The following is a 26238-nucleotide window of genomic DNA, read 5'->3' as shown; positions in this document are numbered from 1 at the left end:
CGATACCTCATTTATAGTATTTTTTTATGTGTTACTAGTTCTGCAGAGGAAAAACACATTTGGGGACATAAATCAATGTTTTTTGCATCGCATCTTCTAAGAGGCGTAACATTTTTATTTTTCGGTTGACAGAGTTGGTTGAGGGCTTATTTTTTGCGGGACAACCTGCGCTTTTTATTGGTACTGTTGTCGGATGCATATGACTTTTTGATCACTTTTTATAGCATATTTTGTATGGTGAGATGGCGAAAAATCATTACTTCCGGCGAGTTTTTTCCGGTTTTTTTTTCCGGCGTTCGCCGTGTACATTAAATATTATTTCAGTTTTATTGTACAGATTGTTACGGACGCGACAATACCAAATATGCATTGTTTTTATTACTTTTTAGTTCTTTTTTTATATAATTCATTTTCTATTGAGAAAAAGGGATTTTTGGGCTTTATAACTTTATTAATTTTTTTCATACACTTCATTTTATTTTTTTTACATTTTTTTTTACTTTTTCATGTGTCCATTTAGGACACTTCAATCAGCAATACTTTGCTGATATAGAATGCCATGTGAGACACAGCCTGCAGGTGTCCCACATGGCATTCCGTAGCAGGATGTCAGGCTGTGTAGACGCACAGCCTGACATCAGAAGGTCCTGGCAGGATCACCAGGTATGTGGGGGCTTCGGGCAGTCTGGGGTCACTGGCCAGACCCCAGACTACCTTTTACCGCTATCGGCACCCTCCGATCTCGCCGCGGGGGGTGCCGATCTGATTCAGTTGTCGGCGGATGCCTTTCGATCGCGCCGTGATGTTTCACGGCGCGATCGAAAGGGTTAAAACGTCCAGTCGGACTCAGTTCCGACTGGACGTTATTGAGGAAGGGGTTAGGTGTTAGTAACACCTAACCCCCGTCCTCCCCGCACCCATCCCCCCGCGAAATAGGTACCTAAAGACCGGACGTATTTTTACAATAGTCCGGTCTTTAGGTACCTGGACCGCAGGCCGTAATTTTACGTACGGCGGTCCTTAACCGGTTAAAGGGCCTCCTGCAGAACCTCTTCAAAGCTTTATTGACATTGACACGCAGTATAATATTGAACTCACCACTAGGAAAATGTGGCCGTGTCTGGGCTCGGCTGAGGGCGCCTTGGACACTGTAGTTCTTGCCTGGAGTCTGATGCTGAGTGTACATGGAATAGATGGAACTAGCGGCCACCATCTGAGGCTTGCGGAATGGTGGAGGAGGCGGCTCTTTTACTGGCTGGGGTGTAAATGGACGCACCGCCACTGCAGGAGGAGTCTCTATCTTGGCAGGAGGAGGGGTTTCCTGGCTCGGAGGTACAGGGACCCGCTGCTGAGGTGCTCCTTTTTGCTTGCCTGCTGTAGGGGCCTTACTTGGGCCACTTTCAGTCTTTGATTCGATAGAAGGCGGCGGAGTGCCTTGACCATAATAAGGCAGGTTTATCTGTTTAGGTTTGGAGGGGACCGGCGGTGGCACCTTCGTCACATTCTTATTAGCCGTCTGTAGAGTAAAACAAATATTTTGGGTTACAAAGGTGAATTTGAATACAGCGCCTCATCTGTCAGTGGGGTTGTGTCTGGTACTGCAGATCCATTGAAGTAAATGGGGCTGATTAGTCGTATCATATACAACCTGTGGACAGCTGTGGTGCTATTTTTGAGAATAAAGCAGTCATATATTTCTTCTAATCCTTCAATGTGCTTCTAGTCATAGAACTGCAGCACATCATACAAGTAAATAAGGCTGCCGTACACTTACCTGTGAGAGGTCAAGAGCACCGATGTCCTGGGAAAAAGGACCTCAATTGGATCATTCTGAGGATTGGCTAGATCCCACCTGATCCAAATGCTATGGCGCACCCTATAGCTATGCCATAATATTGCATGGAGGGCACACCCTCAAGCTCAGACCTACCTGGGCATCTCTCAGGAGATCTTCACTGCTCTGATTCTTCCTCAATGTTCCAAAATTGGGAAGTGCTGGAGGCTGCTGGACGGAGTCAAACATCGAACTAGGTCTGGTCTTCTTGTCTTTATCCCTCATAGACACATCAATGTCTGGAGCTGGGAATAAAGGAGAGATCAGTAACAAATAGACCAGCAACTGTGAGCAGAATTGGACCCGTTTTTGATGGTGTTTTTTGTTATTCAGTGACCATTAATTGGTGCAAGGCAATCTGAAAATCTGGATTATTTGAGTGACAAAGGTCTTGTATGTGTATGTCAACTTTAAAATAAGAGGGATCAATGAGGCCTATAAGGCTCATACAAAGACACCCGGATCCTTCTGCTGATTTCAGATGGGATTGGCTGCCTGTCTAATGTTTAAGGGGAATCCGAATTCTTCCCTGAACACCTGCTGTCAAGGGATATGGAGATCAGGCAGTTGGATGACCACATGCCTCATCTTTGTTGTTGTCTGGTAGGAGCCTACTCCCCTTTAAACATTGCAAATACATGCATACTCAGCCATGCCCAGCATGTGTATGGGGTCTATAGTAGAGATGGCTGTCAGCTGAAAAGTGTTTGGCCAAATGTACATGGCCATCCTAAGGATCCATTCACACTAGCCAGGAAAGGTCACAGGCACATAACCCAAACAAGACTCCTATAGGTCAGATGTTTGCATAGCATCTTCCCTCCTGGTATATGATGGTATACCTTCATAATGTCTGAACAGGAAATCCCAATAAAGCTGCGCTATCCTATAGTTCGGACTCCCGTTGAAGGACACTATGGTCAGAAGCGATAACACGAGAACAATACTCTGTAATCATCTGCACGGAACATGCAGGTGAAAGGATTGGGTACTAAACATGCATCCCGATGGGATAAATCACCACATGGATGCACTGAACGGACATAATGTAAGCAGCGGCCATGCTGTAATGTTTCTGCAGTGCTCTGTCCTGTGCACTCACCTGGCCCGGTGGTATTTAGGGCACCCTTCGCCGGTCCCTGGCTGTTGCCATTTACAGCGCTCCAGTCAGTGCCAGTCTGCTGATGAGGTTTGATGCTCTGAATCCCCGTCCCTGGCAAACACAATCCGGAGACACAAACATCAGCACAATGCACACTTTAGCTGGCAGCGGGGCCTCAAAACAAACACTGGAGCCATTGTGCATCTGGATGGACATGATGTGTAGCGTCACAGGGTGGACAGTGTTAAAGGAACACGGTCACATATATAGCAGTTGCATTGGCTCTGCGGGAGCAACTTCAGGCGTCGTACAATGCCTGATGTTGTGTCTCCAGCCACCAAAAGATGCAGCTATAGATCGTGAGTGTGTCCCTTTAAATTCATAGGAAGGGTCATGTATTAGGGGGCGTTCACACTACCGTCAGTGTCCGACAGGTAGTGTCCGCTGCTAATGTCCGTTAAAAATCTTGCACGGACATTAGCAGTGGACACTAGCTGTGTCCGTGACATTCTGCATTGATTTAAATGGAGATCGGGTGCGTTGTTTTACACTCCGTGCCTGTCCTTAAGTGTCCGTTCCTAAAGATGTCCGACTTTTCAAGCGGACAGCAAAAACCCGACGTAGGTTTTTGCTGTCTGCTTGAAAAGTCGACGGTATTGTGAACGCTCCCTTAGACGTCACTCTCTGCTGGTGAGCTGTTGACATGCAGTAGGCACAGAATAACTAGCAGGTCAGATAATTACCAGATGGAGCTTTGCTCTGGGTCGCAGTCTTCATGTTGGGCAAGGTCTGTGACTTCAGTGGCACATCAGGCACTTGTGTGTTTGCGGTGCCCTCAGGGTAAGCAGGTTTAACCAGAAGCTCCGGCCTAGAAGGCAGACGAGGCATGGTGGCGGACTGGATGTAAGGGCCGACAGCCGCCACTCTGCTGGTGCTGCTCGCTACCTGCTGAGGTAGATTCCCGTCAGATGAAATCTAAATTGAAGAGAGGCGGCAAGCTATTCAACCCAAAAACACACACACGCAGCAAAATAGCAGAAGATGGGTGGGCATGCAGGAGGGGATGGGGGTGGTGGTGTAACAATTAGGGTCAGCTACGTTGCACAAAGGAGTTTACTATATATCTATATCTCTCTCTCTCTCTCTCTATATATATATATATATATATATATATATATATATATATATATATATATATATATATATATATATATATATATATATATATATATATATATATATTTTATAATATATATATATATATATATATATATATATATATATATATATATATATATATATATATATATAGACATGACTAAACTGCATGCAGCTATAAATGTAATGGCATAAGCTGTGCCAACCAAGGGTCTGGGGTATTGGCAGACGGCCCAACATAATATACGTGCCCTTGCCTATAGTCTGACTCTAGCACACATCTGCAGGTGGCAGGACAACACACATCCTGTCTGAATAGCTTGGCTGCGGTCGTCCATCCCTGCCTGGCATTATTAATGGCAGAAATCGAGAGAAAGCACAGCAGCAGGGCAATTCAGCAACTTGTAGATCTTGTCTTCCTGTTTACATCCAAAGGCTTCGGATCTATTCACCACTCACAGCTGAGGGTTTGTTACAACGCAGTCTACACAATGTGCAACCACTAAAACAGATCCTACAAGTATATGATAAGCCCCTTTACTTTGGTGCCACCTTTACCGTATCCAAAGCAAACTGCAGATGAAGGTGCCTATGCAAGTGGGATGCCATTCATAGCAGGGCAATATGCAAGTTTTCTGCCATCATTTACGTGCCATTTAGACCCCACATTTCACACTTCAGCGGGCACGAAAAGCAAAACACTGCCTGCCAAAGGCTTGGTTGGCGCTAGGGAGGAGCCTACACAACACACACAAGCTGACATGTGAACTGTGTGCTGTATATCAGGACGGCTATAAAAAACAGAATCCATTATCCCGAGGGCCACACGCCCCAAGTACGGGCTGATTTATAGGACAGTACAGCTTATAATCTTAACAAGGACTTATGTAAATTGAGGCGTGGGAACTTCGAACTATCTATTCCAGGGAGGTTATTAATAGAAAGCAACCAGTGCAACGGGTTTAGTGTCCCTTTAATTTATTACCATTCATTTGGATAGGGAAGTTCATTACTAAGGCAGCGGGCGGGTCATGTGGGCATGCAGGGGTTAACACTAGACGTTCTGCATCGAGTGCGTCACTTACTGGTACGTTCTCCTTTTGCTGCAGAGCCGCTTTCTTCTTCCAGAGCCGGTCCCGCAGCTCATTAACACGCTTGTCCATAGCGGCCACCTCGGAGTTGCGCTTGTTCAGACTGTCCCTCTGCTGCTGCAGCTTGGCATTCTGCTCTTGATTCAGCTTGTTCCTCAACTGAATGGAGTCACACAACGACAAACACTTAAGACGGAGGGGCTCGAAAAGACAGGCAAAGCTAAGCCCTGCATGCTAATTCTAGAGGACAAACACAGAGTCGCTTCACTTCCTGAAAAACCCTAAATCTACCTATACGGGAATATTCAGGGAACGACAAACCACAGTTCTGCAGAGAGACAAGCACCTAACAATTACCATGCTAAAAATATATGGTTGTAAAAGAAGAAGTAGCATCCATCTAGTATACGGATAAGCACTAGCCTGAGCAATGTGGACACCCCCCTCCTCTTAGAAGGGTCTCATGTCGAAGAGCAGATCATAGTAGGGGTAGGGGGGTCCCATGAATCACTTATCTTCCCTGCAAACATTTGCAGGGAAATTATATGACTGGGCCATTAATGTGATTCTCAGATGTGCGGACCCTTCAGATTCACTTTGGGAGCCACTCTCTGCTGTGGTTTATGGATGAGGGAGGTGCACTGCATGGCCAACCGCCCCCTCTATGAACCAAGTAGTAAACCTGCTACTAGGACAAACCATTATAGCACACATTGAAGGAGTATTTTAGTTTTTGTCCCAAAAAAAATAATTATAGATATGCTCTTTGGAGCAATTGCAGTGTCATTGTTGCTCTAAATAGCTCAGATGCGTATTGACAAAAACAACAATATTTTGTCAGCAGAGGCAGTGATTCACTGTATGATTCAGGTGACCGTAACCTATCTATCTGCAGGGCTGGGGTGATATGTTGGTTCTGATGACGCTATCCTATCCATCTTGCCCTACTCAGACAGAGCCTGTGAGTCCTGCTTCTCCCCCTACTCATAGAGAGAGCCCGTGAGTCCTGCTTCTCCCCCTACTCATAGAGAGAGCCTGTGAGTCCTGCTTCTCCCCTACTCATAGAGAGAGCCTGTGAGTCCTGCTTCTCCCCCTACTCATAGAGAGAGCCTGTGAGTCCTGTTTCTCCCCCTACTCATAGAGAGAGCCTGTGAGTCCTGCTTCTCCTCCTACTCATAGAGAGAGCCTGCGAGTCCTGCTTCTCCCCCTACTCATAGAGAGCCTGTGAGTCCTGCTTCTCCCCCTACTCATAGAGAGCCTGTGAGTCCTGCTTCTCCCCCTACTCATAGAGAGAGCCTGTGAGTCCTGCTTCACCCCCTGCTGATAGAGAAAGCCTGTGAGTCCTGCTTCTCCCCCTACTCATAGAGAGAGCCTGTGAGTTCTGCTTCTCCCCCTACTCATAGAGAGAGCCTGTGAGTCCTGCTTCTCCCCCTACTCATAGAGAGAGCCTGTGAGTTCTGCTTTCCTTGTCCACTCAGAATCCCAAGGACAGGCTATAAATAAAAATTCCTGGACAAACCCTTTACTGCCCTATGTAAGTTGAGGATGCCTATTTAAAAGACATGTAAAGTTCTGTAACTCTTAGTCTGACTGGCTGAGAGGAACCACATGGTGCAGTCACACAGACGCATATTTTACAAGGGAGAACATGCATTGCAGTTTTGTACAGAGGACAGTAGTCCCCAACTTGCAGCTCTAAATCTTCTGCAAAAAAATCAGTGTAATTTTTCAATAACCAAAGAACTACTAGTTCACAACAAATAATGCAGCGAGATTTAGTAGTGTCCTCTAAAAGGATTTCATTGCACAGCAGCATTCCTGGACACCAGCAGTGCAAAAGAAGCGCTGCAGCATCTTCCATCTTAGGATGTGTAGGCATTTGGACTCCTACCAAGCCTAAAGTAATAGAATATCCCATCATTATTTGAAGGGACATTTGAGGTCAATAACCTGATAAAGTGGCATTCCTATAGCTCCGCCTGACAGATCAGTAAATCTATCTAGTATATCGATCGCTTGCTTCCCCTGGAGATTACTGTCATCTACTCTCTTACCTGAAGCTCTTTGTAGAGACGGTCGAGCTCAGCGACAGCCGTCTGGTTGTCGTGATAACCCTCGATGCGGCCATTCTTCAGCATTTCCAGCTGACGGCTCAGTTCCTCCACTTTGGACACGGCCACCATGAGCTCCTTCTGCTTCTGCTGGAACAAGTTATTCATCTGTTCGATTTCCTCCACTGCAAAGTTGGAGAGAGGAAAAAAAAATAGGTTACAACATCCCATGAAAAGACATAGAACACAATTCTATACCGGTGAACACGCCAGACATGAGGTCGCCGGTCCTTACCTAGTCTGCCATTGCTGAGCCTCTTCTGCTCTACGTGGCCCTTTAATGCCCGCACTTTCTTCAGCTTGGCCTCCTGGTTCTCGGCAATCTCCCGCAGACGTTTCAGCTTCTCCTGCTCGCTGGCCTGCTGCTGCTGACGCTGGTCCTGCTGTTTCAGGTACTTCAAGCGCTGCTCCTACAGTTATCAAAAAGTTAATACCAGAACATAGGCCAAAAGGAGTAAAATTAAGAACAGTCTCCCTCCCACCCCCAACCATACTCGTAGTCACTGGGGCTTTCTGAGAGTTAAATATGGAAATCCTACCCTTAGGGAATGACATTGATTTCTGATCAGTGGGGGACCAAAAACACGGACCCTCACAGATCAGCTGGTTGAAGAGGTGGCAGCATTCTGGAGAGTGCTGTGGTCTCTTCACTGAATGCCAAGCACAGCAGTACAGAGGCCGTGCTTGGTATTGCAAGTCAGCACCATTCACTTGAATTGGACTGAGCTGCACTGTAAGAGGTGGCACAAGCAGAATATAGTATTGGTGTGAGGAGCAAAAGCAGCACTCCAGGGAGCCGAAGGCCGACCCCCAGTGCTCCAACTGCTTCACTTATACAAGATGTCAAAGTTGTTATTCTGCAAACCTACAAAAGGGACCTACATATAAGAGAATTGGAAGGTACGTTGTAGGCAGATAAGTCTGCTAGGGAAGGTGATGTACAATTAGATAACATAAGTAGTCTATGTAAAAATGGATATATGTTTTACATACCCAAAGCTCTGCTACTACAGATCATAATGAATGCAAATATACAGCTGAAAGTACAACCACAGCAGCAGAATCCATGACTGCTGCCATTATACAGTAGGCTAATACTAGATTTATAGCTCCGCAAACAAGCAAGTCAAGTCACATGGCAGCCGTACCTTAGTGGCCAGCATAAGCTGCTGGGCCTCGATCTGCTGCTGCTGTCTCGCTGCCATCTCCTGCAGTTCAGCCAGAGTCATGTCCATCCTGGGGCCGCTCACCTGTTTTATAGAGGAAATCAAAGTCATTACCCATACTGGGTACAGGTATATCTAGTACAAGTCTTATAGCTGCAACTCGGGAGATGGACTGAGGACATGGTATATGTAGGACTTGTGTAAGGGCTGGGGAGGGGGGGGGGGATAATAGAGAGCAATGCTGTCTGACACATTTTACTTTACTCACCCCATTTTCAATCCTGCGATCTGAAGCAACCTTCACCCCATTTCGCTTCACATTGGGATCATGGACTCTTTGGAGATTTCCTAAAATTAAAAAAAATATATACATATTATATAAATATATATATATATATATATATATATATATATATATAAATATATAATATTATATTAAGAAATAAAATATATGAATAAATAGAGTTCAATGGGACAGCAATGCAATACCTACACCTGCCCCTATAGCTACGGCGAGTGAGCAGAGCTGCTTGGGTATGTAAATAATACCATGAATCGTGCGGTCTCGGTACAGATGATCTGCGGGGGTCCCGGGAGCTGGACCCCTGCAAATGTAATACTGGTGATCTATCCTAAGGATAGGCCATCAATCATAGAAACTGGATAAAGGCAGAGTCCACACGTTGCATTACCATGTTCACTGGGAAAGGATAGAGAAAACCAAGAATAACAGATACCAGAGGTAATAATCTGATGTCTAAAGCCAGGTTAATGCTTTTTGCCGCCATCTGGTGGATTAAGCCACACCCCTTATGGGGTCACAGGAAAAAGCAGGAACACAGCTCAGATATTTACAGATTTTTGTTCTCTTTATTTTCAGGCTTAGTGGATTTCATCTAGGCTTTGCAGGACATACGTCCTTATTAGACAGATTTTCCTGTTTACATATCAGAATGGGTCACGGGTAGACATGATGGGTCACGGGTAGACATGTGCGGCCCCCACAGCTGTATAGCACAGACCCAGCAGAGAGGGGAAGGCTTCCTAGGGACAACTCACCGGATTCTCTTGAAGGGGGACGATCATGGCGTAGGTAGAATCGGACCTCGTTGCGCTGCATGCCGTACTTCTGCAGAATATCAATCATGTGCTCATTGTCTGCCACAGGACGCTCTGGAAAACAATTGTAATGGCAGGTTCAGAAGATGTGAATACATGAGCAGCACAAGAAGGGGCTGGGGGTGCACATCACGTGTTCTTGTACTGAGTATTCACCCAACTATCTATGAAAAACAGCTGCACATCACAAGACGTCACATCGGAGTGTTAAAGGGGCAGCGACACCATAACAAAGTGACATCTATCCATAGTTGTGTCCAATCACGGGGTCCCACCGCTCACAATGATGGTCACACCCGCACTCTCCATCATTCCCATACACAGCGGCACTGCACATGTGCGACCACTGCTCCACATTAAAGGGACCTCAGTCGATGACTTATCACCCAGGTGACAGCCCCCTTAAGGCAAAAAGCAATGGTGACAAAGGGCACTTACCACCCCACATTACTAAAATGCCTTTTTCCACTTCACACAAAATGTCACAAATATTTTTAGCACAAAACTGGTCAAAATAACTTCAAAAATGTGAATGGTCACATACTCAAGATACCAAAAATGGCATATGCGATAGGGTAGCCATCAGCTATCCCAGAGAGCACCCCAAACACCGCAGTTACCGATCCTGTGCAAGTGCCTGCACCTACAGTACTATTCAATCTGAGCCCCCCGATTTAGGAGTAGAAGGCCAGAAGAACAGTAAAGACTGAGACATGCAGTAGAGTAAGTGAGAAAGAAGGGAAGGGGGGGTTAATTATGCCAATTTATAGATCATTTAGGTCTGGGTGACTACCCCCTATGGTAATGGGGAGAATTTCCCAGCATCTGTTACCTGTAAGGGCTTGGGGGCATGTACGTAGTAGTAAAGAGGTCTTCATGTACAGACTCGCTGATGTCTTTAAGCAGTACAGGCTGCAAAGTCATCTGCACAGAGAGTATGAGTGTGTATATGTATATATGTGTATATGTATACATGTGTGAGTATATATGAGATTATAAGACATCGCACTGTAATACGAGCAGATTTACACCGGATTCTGCTCCACCAGCACAGCCCTCACATTCTTCCCATGAATAAAGGGACTTGCGGGCGCAGAGCGATTCGCTTTATCCTGCCAAGGTCTAAACCTGCCAACACAAAGCCCCTTTCTTCTCGGTTGGATACACAGACCAGGACAAGCAGTATTTCACAATCATCATGGATGTTACAATCGCCACGGCACAGCTACACCGCAGATATATTTATAGAGTATACGGAGCAGGTGACTAAACGATTTAATCAAATGACAATGACAGGAGCCAGAAAGCTGTCAACAGGCAATGTCACAAATCTGCACAACTCCCGAGAGCGCCCCATAAACATGCACACCCTGCTCCGCCAAGACGGCAGGTTATTTCACTGGGGAGGGGTAAGAAGAGGAGGTCCGGCCAAGGATAGAACAGGTTTACTTCATCCTATATGAATCACATTACATTAGTATCGGGACTAGAAGACGCAACCAAATAAAGAGAGGAGACAGAGTAGGGGTTCAGTATCCGTGCAGCCAATTTTGTGGCCTATACAGATACAGAATCCACGGCCCATTCACCATCTGATCAGAAATAAAAGTGAAAAGGGAGGGAGCAATAAGTCCACCTTAAAAGGATATTACCATCTTAATAAGTTATCTCCTATCCTTAAGGGGTGGGGGAGATCAGACTGCCCAGACTTCCACTGATCAGAATAGAGCAGTGGTGGGGTCAGCACATACAAGGTTCACTTCAATAGCCTTGTACAGTCGAGGGTGGTGGGGTGTTCACCACCCACCAAGGACGCTGTGATGATGCTGAAACTGATGGCATTAATATCTCTGCAACTGGGGCAAAGCTATATAACACCGCCAATGTGGCCTAGGGTAGTGTAGAAGTAAATACCTGGTGCCAGGAGGTTTACGTATAATCTCAGACTCCTGTCTCTGAATACTATACTCGCAGAGATGCAGAGGACTGTGCGGCTGTGACGTGCCTGTGCGTGGCAATTCATGGGCACGTTGTCCGATTTATGAAATGAAGGCTAAATTCTACCAACTTCCAAGTGTGTCTGCGAGATCTCTGCCCATCTATAGCCACACTTCTCATAAGATTTCGAGTCACACCCATGGTCTTAATGACCTATATCTGTGGCTATTTGGCCAGCAGTACAGATGATACGTACCGTTGCCCCGCCATACTTCAGACAGGTGGCACTCCGTCTCACCAGGCTCCTTGCACAGCTCCACGACGTCTCTACAGGTGGTGTCAGGAGTGACCGGCACCTCACTGAAATGCTGCTCATTGTTACTCAGATAAACCGTGAGAAACATCTAGGAAAAAAAAAAAACTCAGGTAAGTGACAATGGAAGTCAGAGATAGTCTGCAAATCTGGAAACACTGGGTTATAGGCCGCAGCCCAGCCTAGCACAATACTAGAGATGGGCATAAGATGGCTGCGGACTGAATGGGGTCCACCCTACAGCCCCCTGCACCCTTCTTCAGCGTTATAGGGCGAGATGGCAGGAGAGAATGGAAATAAGGTGACCAAGAAAACGGCTTCTGGTGCCCAACTTTTTGGATTATTTCCTATGGCTGGTTATGGATGTTTTTGTTACTGGGCAACTAGAAAAATTCATACTGCCCCCTCCCCCGCCCACCACAATAGACTGAGATATGTAGGATACTCTGTTCTGTATTTTTTCTAGTTACAGGATAAACAGTTACGCAGCTCTCGGCCATATGGAAATATTAGCTTTTCACTGGAACGGTGTAAGCAAACAGATAGAGTCATCGCACATAATTCACGTGAAAACACGACAGCAGGATGACACCCGGATGTGCAGTAACTGTGACGTGTGGACGCAATGGTATCAGACCAAAATATTCTGTATGCTATGTAAGGAGCCTATAAGGGGCTCCCCTAACCTTAAATGGTGATCTGGGACAGTGGAGGGGTTAATGGTAGCTTTCCTGAAAGTCTAGCGGAGGTATTAAAGGAGTTTTTGATACTGATGACCTATACTGTATCCAGTCATAGAAAAGGTGCAGAGTCGAGAAAGCTTCTTCATGGCAGAATTCCTGGTTGCCTTTGGTAATGAAGGAGTTAATACTAGAATATCAGGGTGACCTGTTGGACCCCAAAGAGTAGGCTTTTCTCCCACCCATGGGTAGCATACACCCTACGACCTAAAGCTTAGCCTGCAGCTGAGGGGGTCTGAATGGCGGTGACCTCTCGGACCTCCGGTTTTGCGCCACACCATATGACGACATGTCTGCCACCTACAATATGTCTGACTAGGAGTCCGGACGCAGCATCCACTGCAGATTTTCCTTTGCACAAATCAGCAAAATCTAAGAGGTGAAAACTCTGCAAAATAGAAGGCGGAGATCGCTGCGCAGCAAATATTACAGCGAAATGTCAGACGGAGGTGAAACTCACATAGTCAATGGACAGGGACGGGTAAGAGCGCAGAGCAGGGGATGGAGAGGACAAAACCCGATGGATAAACCCTTCGCCATCCGGATCTTGTGATAAAAAAGATATCGAGTGCTGGTCAAGATGGCAGCTTGGTTAGTATATTGGCACCAAGAGTCCAGGATTCAGTCTCCTTAGCCCAGCACCAATGAAGAATACCCGGATGGCCCAGCCCCTAGGGGACACGTCCTGAGATAACAGGGACAGTCTTAGGGATCTGCCACTTACCTTGTTTTCTCATTACTTAACCCTTTACATTAAAGTATGTATTATTTGGGCACCATAGAGTAAATCATAACGGGATCAAAAAAAAAATAAAAACAAAAAACCACCAATACAAGGAACTCTGCCCGGGCACCCACACTTTGGATTCGCTCATAAAGCATAGGTGAGCAGTGGTTAGAGGCAAGGGGCTCAGCGGCGCCACCTGTGACACTTATTGTTGGGTGCACGGCAGTGACCTCAACTCCATAGTATTCCTTGAGCCCAGATCAGAAGTACATTGTGCGAATACTGTACAGATACAGTAACACGCTGGATGATACATTACACAGCCCCCGGGGTGACTCACATACTAAGTAGCACATTGTATCCATGATGTAACTAGTCAGCAGGCAAACAGCGAGGTCGGCATTAGTCACACGGCCGCCGGGATCCTCCTCCAATAACTGGTTCTTTCTGTTTCCTGGGCACCGGTCACACTATCAGGATCAGGGCTCGGGAGACGAGGAAGGAACCTCATCCGGAAGATAGCACAACAATGCAGAATATTCGGGGTACTACAGAACGGCCAAAAGGGAGAGGATATGCCCCCTCTATAAAAACATGACTAGGGGCACAGACGTGAACATGTAATATCACATCTGCACTAAGTTAAAGGGGTTGTCCACCTCCGTAACTCCTCAAGAACCTAAGGGGTGTAGCTGCTGGGCACCCAATATACCAGGAGATTATCATCAGGGGAAGCAGCCATTTAAAGGGATCCTATCATTAAAACACAATTTTTTTGTGACTAACACGTCGGAATAGCCTTAAGAAAGACTATTCGTCTCCTACCTTTAGATGTCTTCTCTGCACCGCCGTTCAGTAGAAATCCTGGTTTTCATCGGTATGCAAATGAGTTCTCTTGCAGCACTGGGGGCGTACCCAATGCTGCGAGAGAACTCTCCAGCGCCTCCTCCATCTTCTTCTGGAACAGCGTGACGAAGACGCGTGAAGAGGACGTTCCTGAAAAAGATGGAGGCGGCGCTGGAGAGTTCTCTCGCAGCATTGGGGATGCCCCCAGCGCTGCACGAGAACTCATTTGCATATTGACGAAATCCGGGATTTCTACCAAACAGCGGCGCGGACAACGAAAGATTGAAATGAATAGCCTTTCTTAAGGCTATTCCTACGTGTTAGTCACAAAAAAAATTGTGTTTTAATGATAGGATCCCTTTAATATGAAACACTCTCAAGATCTCTGCTTACGGTCAGTGAATGTGAAGATTTAGATTTCTCCCGGCTGAAAACCTGTCCTGATCTAATACTTCTCACAGCTGAGGGTTTGCTGCAGTTGTATCCAGTCTACAGTAGTTCTCATCTATTGACAGCAAGAAGAGACCTTGATAGCAACCAAAACAATGGGGACATTTATTAAGATGGGTATTTTGTACCCCAGTATTAGTAAATTCGATGACTGGCACAAGGAATGCCTGAAATATCAAGAGGCGCCGAGTCCCTAAGAAGTCAGGCACTGCCCGAGCAACAAAATGACAATCTATGAGAGTCATGAACCGGCGTAGATAAGATATTGCTATATGACTCACCACAGATTTTTGGCATAAACTATAACCGCCAGCCCTGGAGAGTCCCCTTCAGTTTTTCCCTGCAGACCTGCCCCCTGGCCACCTGGCTGTGCAGGGAACTGCAGAACGACTCCAGCCAGAGGTGGAAATTGAGAATCCAGGGCCCTAATGCAAAATATGTAACAGGGCCGCCAATTACCATGTGCTATATAGAATACCGGTGCCCTCTTATGTTGTAGAGAAGCCACTGAGTCCCCTGAGGCTCCAGCTAACTTTGCACCCGCTATAGTGAATGGCGGGGACCACTACAATGTACGGGGGCATCACAAGTCTGGGTCAGACCCCTCCGATCATAAAGTGATAGCACACCCTAGTGATAAACACAATCACTTTATGTTATGGGAATATCCCTTTAAGGCTTCTGTTTAAAGGGGCAGTTGCAAGAGTTTGGATGACAGTAAGTGTGCAGGTATTCTGCAGGTCCCGCACGGACTGTACATCCAGTTCTGGGTGGATAAGCGGCAGGTCACAGTAACACAGTGTACACAGCGCTCTACAGTCTTATCTACGTGTCACATTCCAGGAATAGTTCTGTGCAGGAGGAGAACACAGCGGGATTAGATTAACTCACACTTTCTAATCCCTGTTCACACCACCCCCAGCACCACAGCAGGATTAGGTGCATGAGATGGCGTCTGATGGGCACGGTGGCAATCACAATATGTGCCATTTTTAAGGGGGGTTTACAAGGATGATATGATTTATCCGTATCATAGGTCACAAATATCTGATCAGCAGGGTCTGACATCCAGGTCCCCGCAGATCAGCTGCTCAGGTAAGCGCATCTTCTGCTTCATAGGCCAGTAATGTCATGTTCAATGGTTACATAACCATGCTCCTTCATGTGAATGGGCTATTACAGGTGTAATCTTAAAGGGAGTGTCACCAGGACGCAGCATATATCCAAGCCCTGCAGATAGACAGGATAGGGTCACCTGGATCACCTTCTCTTATAAATCGCGGCCTCCATTGCCATTTTTGACAATATGCCACAACGAGGGTGCTGGGTTCTGCTCACTTTCAATTGGCTTACAGGGCTTCTGTTTTGTCTCCTCCTCCCCTCTCACAGCATGCAGAAAACCTGCAGCCACATCCCCCCTCCTCCCTCCCTTATTTAATATATTACCCTAGACAGATACTTTTTTGTCTGCAGGCAACATAGATGAAACCAACCTAACCCCTAAACAACGTAGCAGGGCAAACATATCAAATGGCCGACCTCAGCGAAAACTGCGCATAAAATGTATTATATACACAGTAGACTAATAGCTGGGCCATTTAGTGCATATGAAGCCACTACCTGCGAGATGGAGTAACCTGATCCTAAGACCATATGACCTGCAAATATGCAAAGTGATCAGAAGAGAAGTCCCGGGTAAATAATACAGATAGGGGTAATGGAGAAGATGCTGGAGGAGCTGACAATCCAACAAAAAGGCGGCTCTCTGGTTACAGCGGCTGCGGAGTCCTCTATAACACAAGGAGATAAGGTCTGTGCGGGGGATCATGTTAGGCCTCCATACTAGGGATCAATACACAGCTCATAAGTGCGAATTGTTTACGTTGCTCCAGAAGACATGACAGGTTTTCCTTTTAATTGTACAAAAGGAAAAAAAACATAGCGTTTACATTAGAAGACAATGGAGTTGGCGAGGACGAGGGGAAAGTAACTGCAGCTGCAGGAACAACATCCAGCGAAGTGATTCTACCCATGAGGCTTTTCTGGCAGCGTTGTAAAGAACTTTAGCAAACCCTCAGCTGTGAGGAGCAAATGCCTCTGTATTATAACATATACCCCGGGTTTACTAAGTTGGGTGACAACTAAGATGGTTGTACTTACAGTGCTCAGACAGCAACAACTCAATGCCGTCCTGTAACCAGTTACCAACCCCCAAGTATATGGACATAAGCCGTCCCCCCAGGAATGATTCAGCCTCCTGCAAGCCCAACTAGGTCAAAGGCCGACAATGCACAAAGAAAACTGAGCGAGGGGCGCAGAGTTCACACCAGGAGAAGCCATAAAACATGGAGATGATCCCACAGCCTCACCGGTGAGAACACACAGCAACAGTCCGACTCCTAGAAGGGATCAGTGTAAAAAAAAAAATCGAAAAGGTTCATCCATCCCCTCCCCCTGCTGGGATATAACCAGCAGCACATTATAATATGGACAGTTTGTTCCCAGTTCTGGCGATGTTGAGGTTTTTAGTAAACACTCCAGTTGTCCTTGAATGCACACGTGTGGAGGACCTCCTAAGTGTAAAGGGACCTGCATGGGATCCTAGAATGTTTAGGCTCCACCCCCTGTGTCCACATGACCTCCTGTGACTTAGTAGTAGGCACAACCTGCCATGGATTGGACCCACGCCCAGTAAGAACCTATACATTCTAGGAACAACTGGACCTGCACAAGTAAGGTCACATGACCATGTATGTGCAGGTCCTGCAGCCTAAGGGAAACATTGCAAGGTAGCCGATTGGATCGCAACGTAAGACAGTGTATGCAGGTTCCAAAACCACCCCATTGACATATAATACAGATCATAAAGGGCAGGTTTACATGCTGTGCTATTCCTGCCTTCAAATGTAATAGAAACAGCAACAGTTTAAGTGTGGACAGAGCCTTACAAAAGATTGTCTAGGCTGGACAGAATTGCACAAACCTCTGGATACAAGTCTCCGTCTGTGAATATAAACAAGGACATCCCATTCACTGACAGCAAGCAGAGATCCTGGTGAAGAACTCAATAGCACAAGGTATATTAGAAGTGGCAAAACTTTCCATGATGATGACGACAACTCCAGGAACACAACCCTATATGTGCAGGAGCAGATCAGGAGCTCCTATGGAGGATCTCAGTGGGTGGGATGTGAATCTGCAGTATGTCACACTTCTATCCCCATCCCCCATCTGAGCCAGGCTTGCAAGAACTGCACCCCCTCCTCAGGTTTATAGTACACACCAACCCATCCTGCTCTTATCTGCCCAAGATAAGAAGATGGATCTGGAGATGGCCCCTGATGTGCCTGCACCAGTCCTCAGAGGTCACAAGTAGTCACTGTCCTATTAGTTGTTGTGTACACAGCGATCCCAAAACCCACAACACAAGTGTCCTGACCATCCCCTCCTTATAGATAAGAGGCTGTGCAGGATCTCTTGTGTATATATTACACAGTGTATAGATACCGCAGGACACAGCTGGGTAGTGCTAGAATATGGAAGATCAGGGCAGAGGAGTATACAGTGCTCAAGAGAGCAGTATACAGTAACTAAGAGGAAGGACTAGTGGAAGATTATACAATAAACTGAGTGTTACACAAAAGAGAAGCATGGCGTAGTACACATCACAGGCAACAGAGCGGAACATCCTACTAGATACCAGATATCTGGAAAATCTCAGCTCTGCAGAATAGTGAGCGCAGCTCTGGAGTATAATACAGGATGTAACTCAGGATCAGTACAGGATAAGTAATGTAATGTATGTACACAGCGACTGCACCAGCAGAATAGTGAGCGCAGCTCTGGAGTATAATACAGGATAAGTAATGTAATGTATGCACACAGTGACTGCACCAGCAGAATAGTGAGCGCAGCTCTGGAGTATAATACAGGATAAGTAATGTAATGTATGCACACAGTGACTGCACCAGCAGAATAGTGAGCGCAGCTCTGGAGTATAATACAGGATAAGTAATGTAATGTATGCACACAGTGACTGCACCAGCAGAATAGTGAGTGCAGCTCTGGAGTATAATACAGGATAAGTAATGTAATGTATGCACACAGTGACTGAACCAGCAGAATAGTGAGCGCAGCTCTGGAGTATAATACAGGATAAGTAATGTAATGTATGTACACAGTGACTGTACCAGCAGAATAGTGAGCGCAGCTCGGGAGTATAATACAGGATGTAACTCAGGATCAGTACAGGATAAGTAATGTAATGTATGTACACAGTGACTGTACCAGCAGAATAGTGAGCGCAGCTCTGGAGTACAAGAGAAGTTATGTTAAAAGGATTAATGAGGACTTGTCTCTGTTTACAGACAATAAAGGAACAATTTCCTCAATCCTAATCTTATGGCTGGAGTTGTAATGCATCAAATGGAGGATGGGAGTTTCAGGTGCTGTTTTGTCCCCATTATATTCGAGTCTATCCTGTGAGATCAGGAGACAATGGCACATGAAGTATTACTACACTGCCATAGAATACAATGGTGGCTTCAGCTCATTATGTAAAGTGGCTTAAAACGCTCATATGAACAATTAACCAATTATCAAAAGGAAACACAGCAAAGGCCTGTACATCAATTGAAAGGCAGAGGAGGGGAGTGTGTGTGTCTGTGTGTGTGGGGGGGGTGTTTCCTCCCCCCTCAATGATCCAGCCATTGAGGGGGGAGAAACCTAAAAAGTGTTCCTGGATCACTGACTCTATGGGGGGAGGGGTGTGGGGGGGTCAGCCTCTGAACGTAAACAAGACTTATTCACTGACAGCAAGCAGAGATCTCACAGGGACAGAAGATTGAAACAATATCAGAAACTTGCAGAACTTTTCATTAGACAATAATGAACTCCTTTTTAGGTGTCTGTGTGTGTCTGGGAATGCTGGGAGTTGTAGTTTTGCACCAGCTGAATAGTCACAGGTTGGAGATCTTGGTCACACAAGATAAATCCACGCTGGACCTGAATGTCCCTATGTGTAAGCTTTCATTGCTGTGCGAGTGAACTTCACTCTCTGACAACCTCGCACATTTTTCAAAAACATCTTGGCAAGAAGCTGAAGGTGCAATAACCGTACAAACAGCGAGGCACAGCAGAGCTAAGCGCGCGCTGACAAAGAGCAGCAGAGCAGAAAATGCTGACACTCACTGGGCAGCACAGACAATGGAAAGCTTTGTACTACAATCGAACACAACAAACCTTTGTACTTCTAGGAAGTCACTATATAAATCGCAACCAAAATGTACTGGAAAAAGGTCAAAAACGGTCAGAAAATGTCAAAATAGGGAGCCCTGGGGAGACGAGCCTTTCGCAATGCGTCTATATGGGGGCGGCGTAGCTGATCGATCTAGTGGTGCTGACCTATACAGCTGATTTTGCAAGGAAAGTCGGGAAAGGTCAAGTGTCAGCAGAGGAAACTTAGCGCTAATGTGGTTCATAAAGGGAGAAAAGGATGGAGGGCATTTAAAAAAAATTTTCTTCCATTTTTGCTTCTCATGTTGCCTTCAAAAATCAAAAAATGTAAATGTATCCTAATTTGTGACCAAAGAAAAAAAAGAAAAGAAAGAAAGTAGCCACCAGTGCAAAACACTACATTTACTTTGGTGGGATGATGTTGGATGGCGGCGAACAGCGAGGCTGATCCCTTACATGACAGCTGGAGACCTTAAGACCATAGATGGTTTCCAGAACTTCCATAGTCATCAGTCGGATCCAACACCCAGGACTGTCACAGATTAGTCGTTCAAAGAGGCCATATGGTTCAGGTGTATTGCCGAACCTTTACTAATACCAAGCACAGCGCTGTACATTATATAGTGCCTGCGCTTGGTATTGCATTCACTTGGATGGGACTGAGATGCTGCTACACTGTATGACTGATGAAGAAGGGAACAGAGTAAAGCACTAGTGAGAACCTCTGCAAACATCATATAGGTCCCGGGCGTCAGCCCCCTACTGATCACATATCATCCTAAGGGTATAGTGATATTGTGCAGCCATGACATCAGACAGATCTACAGGATACAAGCAGAGCCATGTACATGATCCAGGCCCTCCCCACACAGACCGTACTTGAAGCCTCCCCCAGAGGTGCAGACATGGCAGTAACCTGCTGGTAACCTCGGCCGCACCCGCACAATGATGGATTTATAGAGATCTCTTCTCCTGTTTATATACAGGTACATCTGGAAAAAATTCCTGAACCTCCGAGAAACGGAGGTCTGAGCCTGCAGATGCCAAAGTAATAAACAGCGCCATCAGAGGAACCGAGGGGGTTCAGCATGCTGGGATTGAGAGGTCCACAGCAGCACAGAGGATATAAGACTTCAACAAGCCTTCAGAGTTCAGACTGTTCTTACAGGAACCAACTATCTTACCTGGCCTTGGAGATTGCAAAAAGATGATGTCTCTTGCCATAGGTGTAGAGACCACCTACCCATAACATATCTATTAAATATGGCTGAACCCTGCCAGTCAAACAATGAGCTGGCAATAGGGGTTCCCCAATTTTCAGGATATTTGCACCCTCATATTAACACTTTTCCAACGCTTCTTGTTGATATATATATGGCAGGGTGACCCCCCTATGACGACCACAATGTCACTGGTGGTCACCAAAGCAATATGATGCTACACAGGTATAACAATGGACAGAAGCCTGAGCGTGTGCACAGGGCTGTGTCCCCCCCCCCCCAGGGCTGTGTCCCCCCCCCCACACACACTCATTTACATTACAAAACCTGCAACCATATACAAGACAATACACCTACACAGCAACCTGGTGAGGGGAGAAGGAGGGGGGGAGGGTCTCACCTGATACTGACTATTGAAAGGAACCTGCACAGCTCAGAGGCAACTAAATAGAGAACCATCAACATCATCGTAATATACAGTATATAGGTCTTATAGGGGTGTGCCATGTACCATAGGACGTCACAGAGAAGGCCTGATCGTTGGGACCCCCCCTCCATTAGCCAGACTCTGCATTACCTGATGTAATATATAATATATAGTATACAGGTCTCACAGGGGTGTATCGTGTGGTGGTGGGGGGAGAAATCGGGCTATTCATTGGGACCCCCCTCAATTAGCTAGACTCTGCATTACCATGTATTAGAGTAATGAGATCATCATAATGCACAGTATACAGGTCTTATAGCGGTGCACCATGGCTATAGTGACACACAAGGGGATTGGGACAATCCCCCTACCCCATGTAAACCAGACTCTGCATTGCCATGTATTACAGTAATGTGACCACCCCCCTCATGTATACTAGAGATCACATCTTTTTTGCGGTCATATCCACAAGCAGGCAGCACACCTCCCCCTCCCCTCCCCAAGTTCCCACTGTTCCATGTACTCACCGGCATCATTTTGGCTCCGTACCGCATTTATAGAAGCCGGAGGCAACGTCAGCTACAGAGAACTAATGATGGGGACGGCGTCGCTCGCATAAGATGCAGAGAAATGTTTGGAGATGAAGCTGAGACCTGTGGAGGAAAAGCAGAGGAATCAGTACAAGGGTCTGTCATACAGGTCATTACCCAGAGATAACACGTCACCCCCTCCCATAGGGACAATGAGGCTATAAAGTTAGGGACACTCACTAAAATGAAAGTGCTCCATGGGGACACATCAAGGGTCCTGGTAAAAGGATGCATTACTGTGGAGTCAGCCTGTCCATATATTTGCAGCAGTAATTTTTAAGGCTGGGCACACACAGTATACAGACAGCCAAATCTCAAGATTTTGCTGGGACCATCTAATATGTATGGCGGTGTCCTGGCTCTCCCCGAGTGGAAGATCTGGACCAGGCAGATGGATGTCAACATGTCTAGAATCAGGCGATAGCTGCACGAGCGATACAAAGTCCTCTACACGTATACAGGGGACCCAGTGTGCCGCCATATGGAGCCTGCAGGATGCACTGCAGAGCAGAACTTCTACAAAGCTGCAGTCACATCATGAGCTTTTTAACATCCATTTAACAGATCCGTTTAATGAACACGAAACCAGATACAATGATCACAGCCATCCAGGTGTTTTTTTCATTGAGGACCCTGCACAGATCAGCTGCTGCATCAAATGCTAACGGGGGGGCCAGAAAGTGCAGCATCAACTCAAGTAATAGGAGCGGTGCTGCAGCTCCCCGGAAGCAGTGAAGTGCAGTGGATGGGTCTACTGCGCCTATTACCTGTGAAGTAACAGTGATGCATGCACTACCCATCTACTAGCAGCTTCCAGCGCCCAGAATCTGCTGCAACATCTGATCTGTGTGGGGTCTGGGCGTCAGACCCCCCATAGATCACATACTGATGACCGATCCTGCGCACAGGTTCCATTATAAAAAAAAAAAATCTATTTTGGTCAGGAAAACCCTAATGCAAAAAATGAATACAACACTATTGGACCCAAGCGGATGGTGTCCCATTTACCCAAAAATGGGTCAGTCTGTGTCCATTTTCTTTGGACACGAGAGTACAGTACAGTATGTTTTTGTGTCCATTTCTATGTAAATGGATTTACTAAACACATTACAGGCCTATAGTAGTCTATGAGCAGCCATAGAGCTGTGTGAATGTGCGCCTACTGTCCAGTATGAGACCACATCACACTTGTCATGTGCACTTTGTCTGCAATGTTCCTACAATTGCTCCTATGGGAAATCACTATCTACAAACAGCAGTTTTAGAAGTTTTTTCAGCAGCGCTGGAATCATTAAGGAAATCGCCATGCAAGTAAGGTGTAATTCTGTACACATGACCCAGAGGGTAGGGGATACAGCACATAACATTGGACTCCACTAGATTTCCTGTAGGGGTCATCTCCCCTCAAAACACTGCCACCCGGGGTCCCCATGTGTCCATAATACAGACCCATCCAGACTCCTGTGCCGCCATATGCTGCCCTGAGTTCCTATTAGTAAACATCACAGACACTTTATACTGCTCTGCTGCACAGTAATCCTATCAACTGGAACAAAGCACCAGAACTGCAGCTCAATCTTACCTTAGTAAGGCACCGACGCCACCATGCCCCGCCATATGCACCAGCAATAACAATACCGCGGTCACGTCCTGCTCACTGGGCAGTCCCAATAAGGACGGTATTATACCCGTGACAATTAGACCAACACTACATGTTTGCCAAGTTTTGATTTCTTACTTATCCACACACTGAAACAATCCTGCAGCGAGGACAGATCTAGCTCCAGCCTCCCCATGTCTGATCTATATCAGATACTAGCACCCCTCCCCCGCACAGGCCTGACTACAACCTGCACTGTAGTAATGAAAAATCCTGCAAGTTCTATAAACTTTGGACTAGTTGGTGACTTTTGCGTATTTTTGTGTGTCCAGCAGTACAAGTAATAGAAGAGTGCGCACTTGTTGCCACGACATGGCGGTTGCCAAAAATCCATCAGCTTTGGATATGTGTCAATCGCCACTTGCAATAAAGCCAGTTCCGTCACTGCCAAACTCGCCCTAGTCCTAACCTCTATAGTAACTGCTGAGGGTCTGTTACAATTGCATCCGTTAGACAATTTTGTCCCAAAAGCAGCAACAAAAAACAGTCAGAGGCAGCGACATAAGGCTGGAAGTAATAGGCGTCCTGCCGCGGTTTTCGCACGGTCGGTATTTTCATAGGAATTAGAAGAAAACCTCAAATACCTTCCAAATTCCTGTGTGTGAACCCGGCCCTACACCGCGGAGGTACAAACCTCTACCCCGTCCTGACTGTTTGCTTAATGTATCAGTCTGGATGTATCACAGGATTGTCTGAACTGGATCCAACTGTAACAAACCAGTGCGGATGTCACCCAGAACGTTCCCAGTCACTGGCAGCAAGCAGAGGTCTAGGATAAAGTGGCAGGAGGTAGTTTATACACACTGATGATGCTTTATATAGATGTATTCATTTAAAGGGGTCATTTAACCCCTTATATGATATCTGACAGTGTGGAGCTGGCTCTTAAAGGGGCAGGCAGTGGAATAGATCTGTGCTGGTGAGAATTATCCCCGATCACACATGTTCTGGTCATGTCTATGGTCAGATTCACACGCCAGGATCCCGGTGACACCGACCCCCTCACATACATGTAACATATGTGTATTGTATGGGTTATATAGGACATGTACCAGCTCCTACCTACAGGCTGCCCTTCCCCCAGTGCTAATGCCCCCAACTAGGAGCTGCCCCCCCCAATAGTACAGTGAGCAGTCCCCCCCCCCAATAGTACAGTGAGCAGTCCCCCCCCTCCTCCCCAATAGTACAGTGAGCAGTCCCCCCCCTCCTCCCCAATAGTACAGTGAGCAGTCCCCCCCCTCCTCCCCAATAGTACAGTGAGCAGTCCCCCCCTCCTCCCCAATAGTACAGTGAGCAGTCCCCCCCCTCCTCCCCAATAGTACAGTGAGCAGTCCCCCCCCTCCTCCCCAATAGTACAGTGAGCAGTCCCCCCCCTCCTCCCCAATAGTACAGTGAGCAGTCCCCCCCCTCCTCCACAATAGTACAGTGAGCAGTCCCCCCCCCTCCTCCCCAATAGTACAGTGAGCAGTCCCCCCCTCCTCCCCAATAGTACAGTGAGCAGTCCCCCCCTCCTCCCCAATAGTACAGTGAGCAGTCCCCCCCCTCCTCCCCAATAGTACAGTGAGCAGTCCCCCCCTCCTCCACAATAGTACAGTGAGCAGTCCCCCCCCCTCCTCCCCAATAGTACAGTGAGCAGTCCCCCCCCCTCCTCCCCAATAGTACAGTGAGCAGTCCCCCCCTCCTCCCCAATAGTACAGTGAGCAGTCCCCCCCCCTCCTCCCCAATAGTACAGTGAGCAGTCCCCCCCCCTCCTCCCCAATAGTACAGTGAGCAGTCCCCCCCCTCCTCCCCAATAGTACAGTGAGCAGTCCCCCCCCTCCTCCCCAATAGTACAGTGAGCAGTCCCCACCCCATACCCAGCTGTGTCCCTTTCAAGGATTTGTCCATGACCCACCTGTTGCCGCCGCCGCCGCCGCCGCTGCTGCCAGTTCTCCAGGGCCTCTCCAGGATCCTGCCCTTCCGCCCTGTCCTCACCACTAGCCTGCCCCTCTCCCGGGATCCCCAGCTTTGTCCTGCGGTGGAGGGAGGCGCCTGTCCGCTGCGCGAGAGGCCGATACTGCACCGCCCGACCCCTCCTCCTCCCCCTCAGCGGCGGCCTTGACGCATAGCCACGCCCCCTGCACGACGTCACTCCTAGTTACCTTCTGTCACATGACACGCCTCTCCGGCTACCTGTCCACCTCGCTGTGATGTCGGCGACTTGCGGCGATAGAGACGTCGTGGTGGGCGATAGACAAGTTACTAGGAGGCGCTGACGACTTGTTTGTAGTAGTTGGGAGAAGTTAAAATGGCCGCCGCCCCTTCCCGGGGCACAACATGAGTTGTCATGGTATCAGCCGAGGCATCCTGTGGTCATGGAGAGGCTGCGGTCCTAACTGTGTCCTCTGCTCAGAGCGCCCTCTAGTGTGAGGCCGCTCACCTGCCGATTATTTCACCTCAATATTTCCTGCTTTATGTGAATAAAATTGTCATTGGATAAATATTGGGGGAATTTATTACATTTCCAGAATT

The 26238-nt window shown here is 47.0% G+C and overlaps 1 protein-coding gene across 3 annotated transcripts in view; it reads right to left on the bottom strand.

Moving 5' to 3' along the window:
• Window positions 1–25991, bottom strand: part of TP53BP2 (tumor protein p53 binding protein 2) — a 49671-nt gene extending 23680 nt beyond the window's left edge. Inside the window, exons 1-13 of one of the 3 annotated variants that reach the window (XM_075267218.1) lie at window positions 25869–25991; window positions 22005–22130; window positions 11776–11923; window positions 9522–9635; window positions 8731–8810; window positions 8445–8546; window positions 7532–7706; window positions 7240–7421; window positions 5180–5344; window positions 3680–3911; window positions 2937–3047; window positions 1931–2079; window positions 1099–1516 (exon numbers count right to left, since the gene is read on the bottom strand). In XM_075267218.1, the coding sequence (XP_075123319.1) occupies window positions 1099–1516; window positions 1931–2079; window positions 2937–3047; window positions 3680–3911; window positions 5180–5344; window positions 7240–7421; window positions 7532–7706; window positions 8445–8546; window positions 8731–8810; window positions 9522–9635; window positions 11776–11923; window positions 22005–22031 (1903 nt within the window). In that variant the 5' untranslated portion in view covers window positions 22032–22130; window positions 25869–25991. Of the gene's footprint in view, window positions 1–1098; window positions 1517–1930; window positions 2080–2936; window positions 3048–3679; window positions 3912–5179; window positions 5345–7239; window positions 7422–7531; window positions 7707–8444; window positions 8547–8730; window positions 8811–9521; window positions 9636–11775; window positions 11924–22004; window positions 22131–25621; window positions 25754–25868 lie in introns of those variants that run through there. The other 2 variants (XM_075267220.1, XM_075267219.1) reach the window with 2 other exon arrangements.
• Between the last annotated feature and the right edge of the window lie 247 nt (window positions 25992–26238).

Source organism: Leptodactylus fuscus, chromosome 3 (genome assembly GCF_031893055.1).
Source record: "Leptodactylus fuscus isolate aLepFus1 chromosome 3, aLepFus1.hap2, whole genome shotgun sequence".
NCBI lineage: Eukaryota > Metazoa > Chordata > Amphibia > Anura > Leptodactylidae > Leptodactylus > Leptodactylus fuscus.
This window is presented reverse-complemented; position numbering and strand designations above follow the sequence as displayed.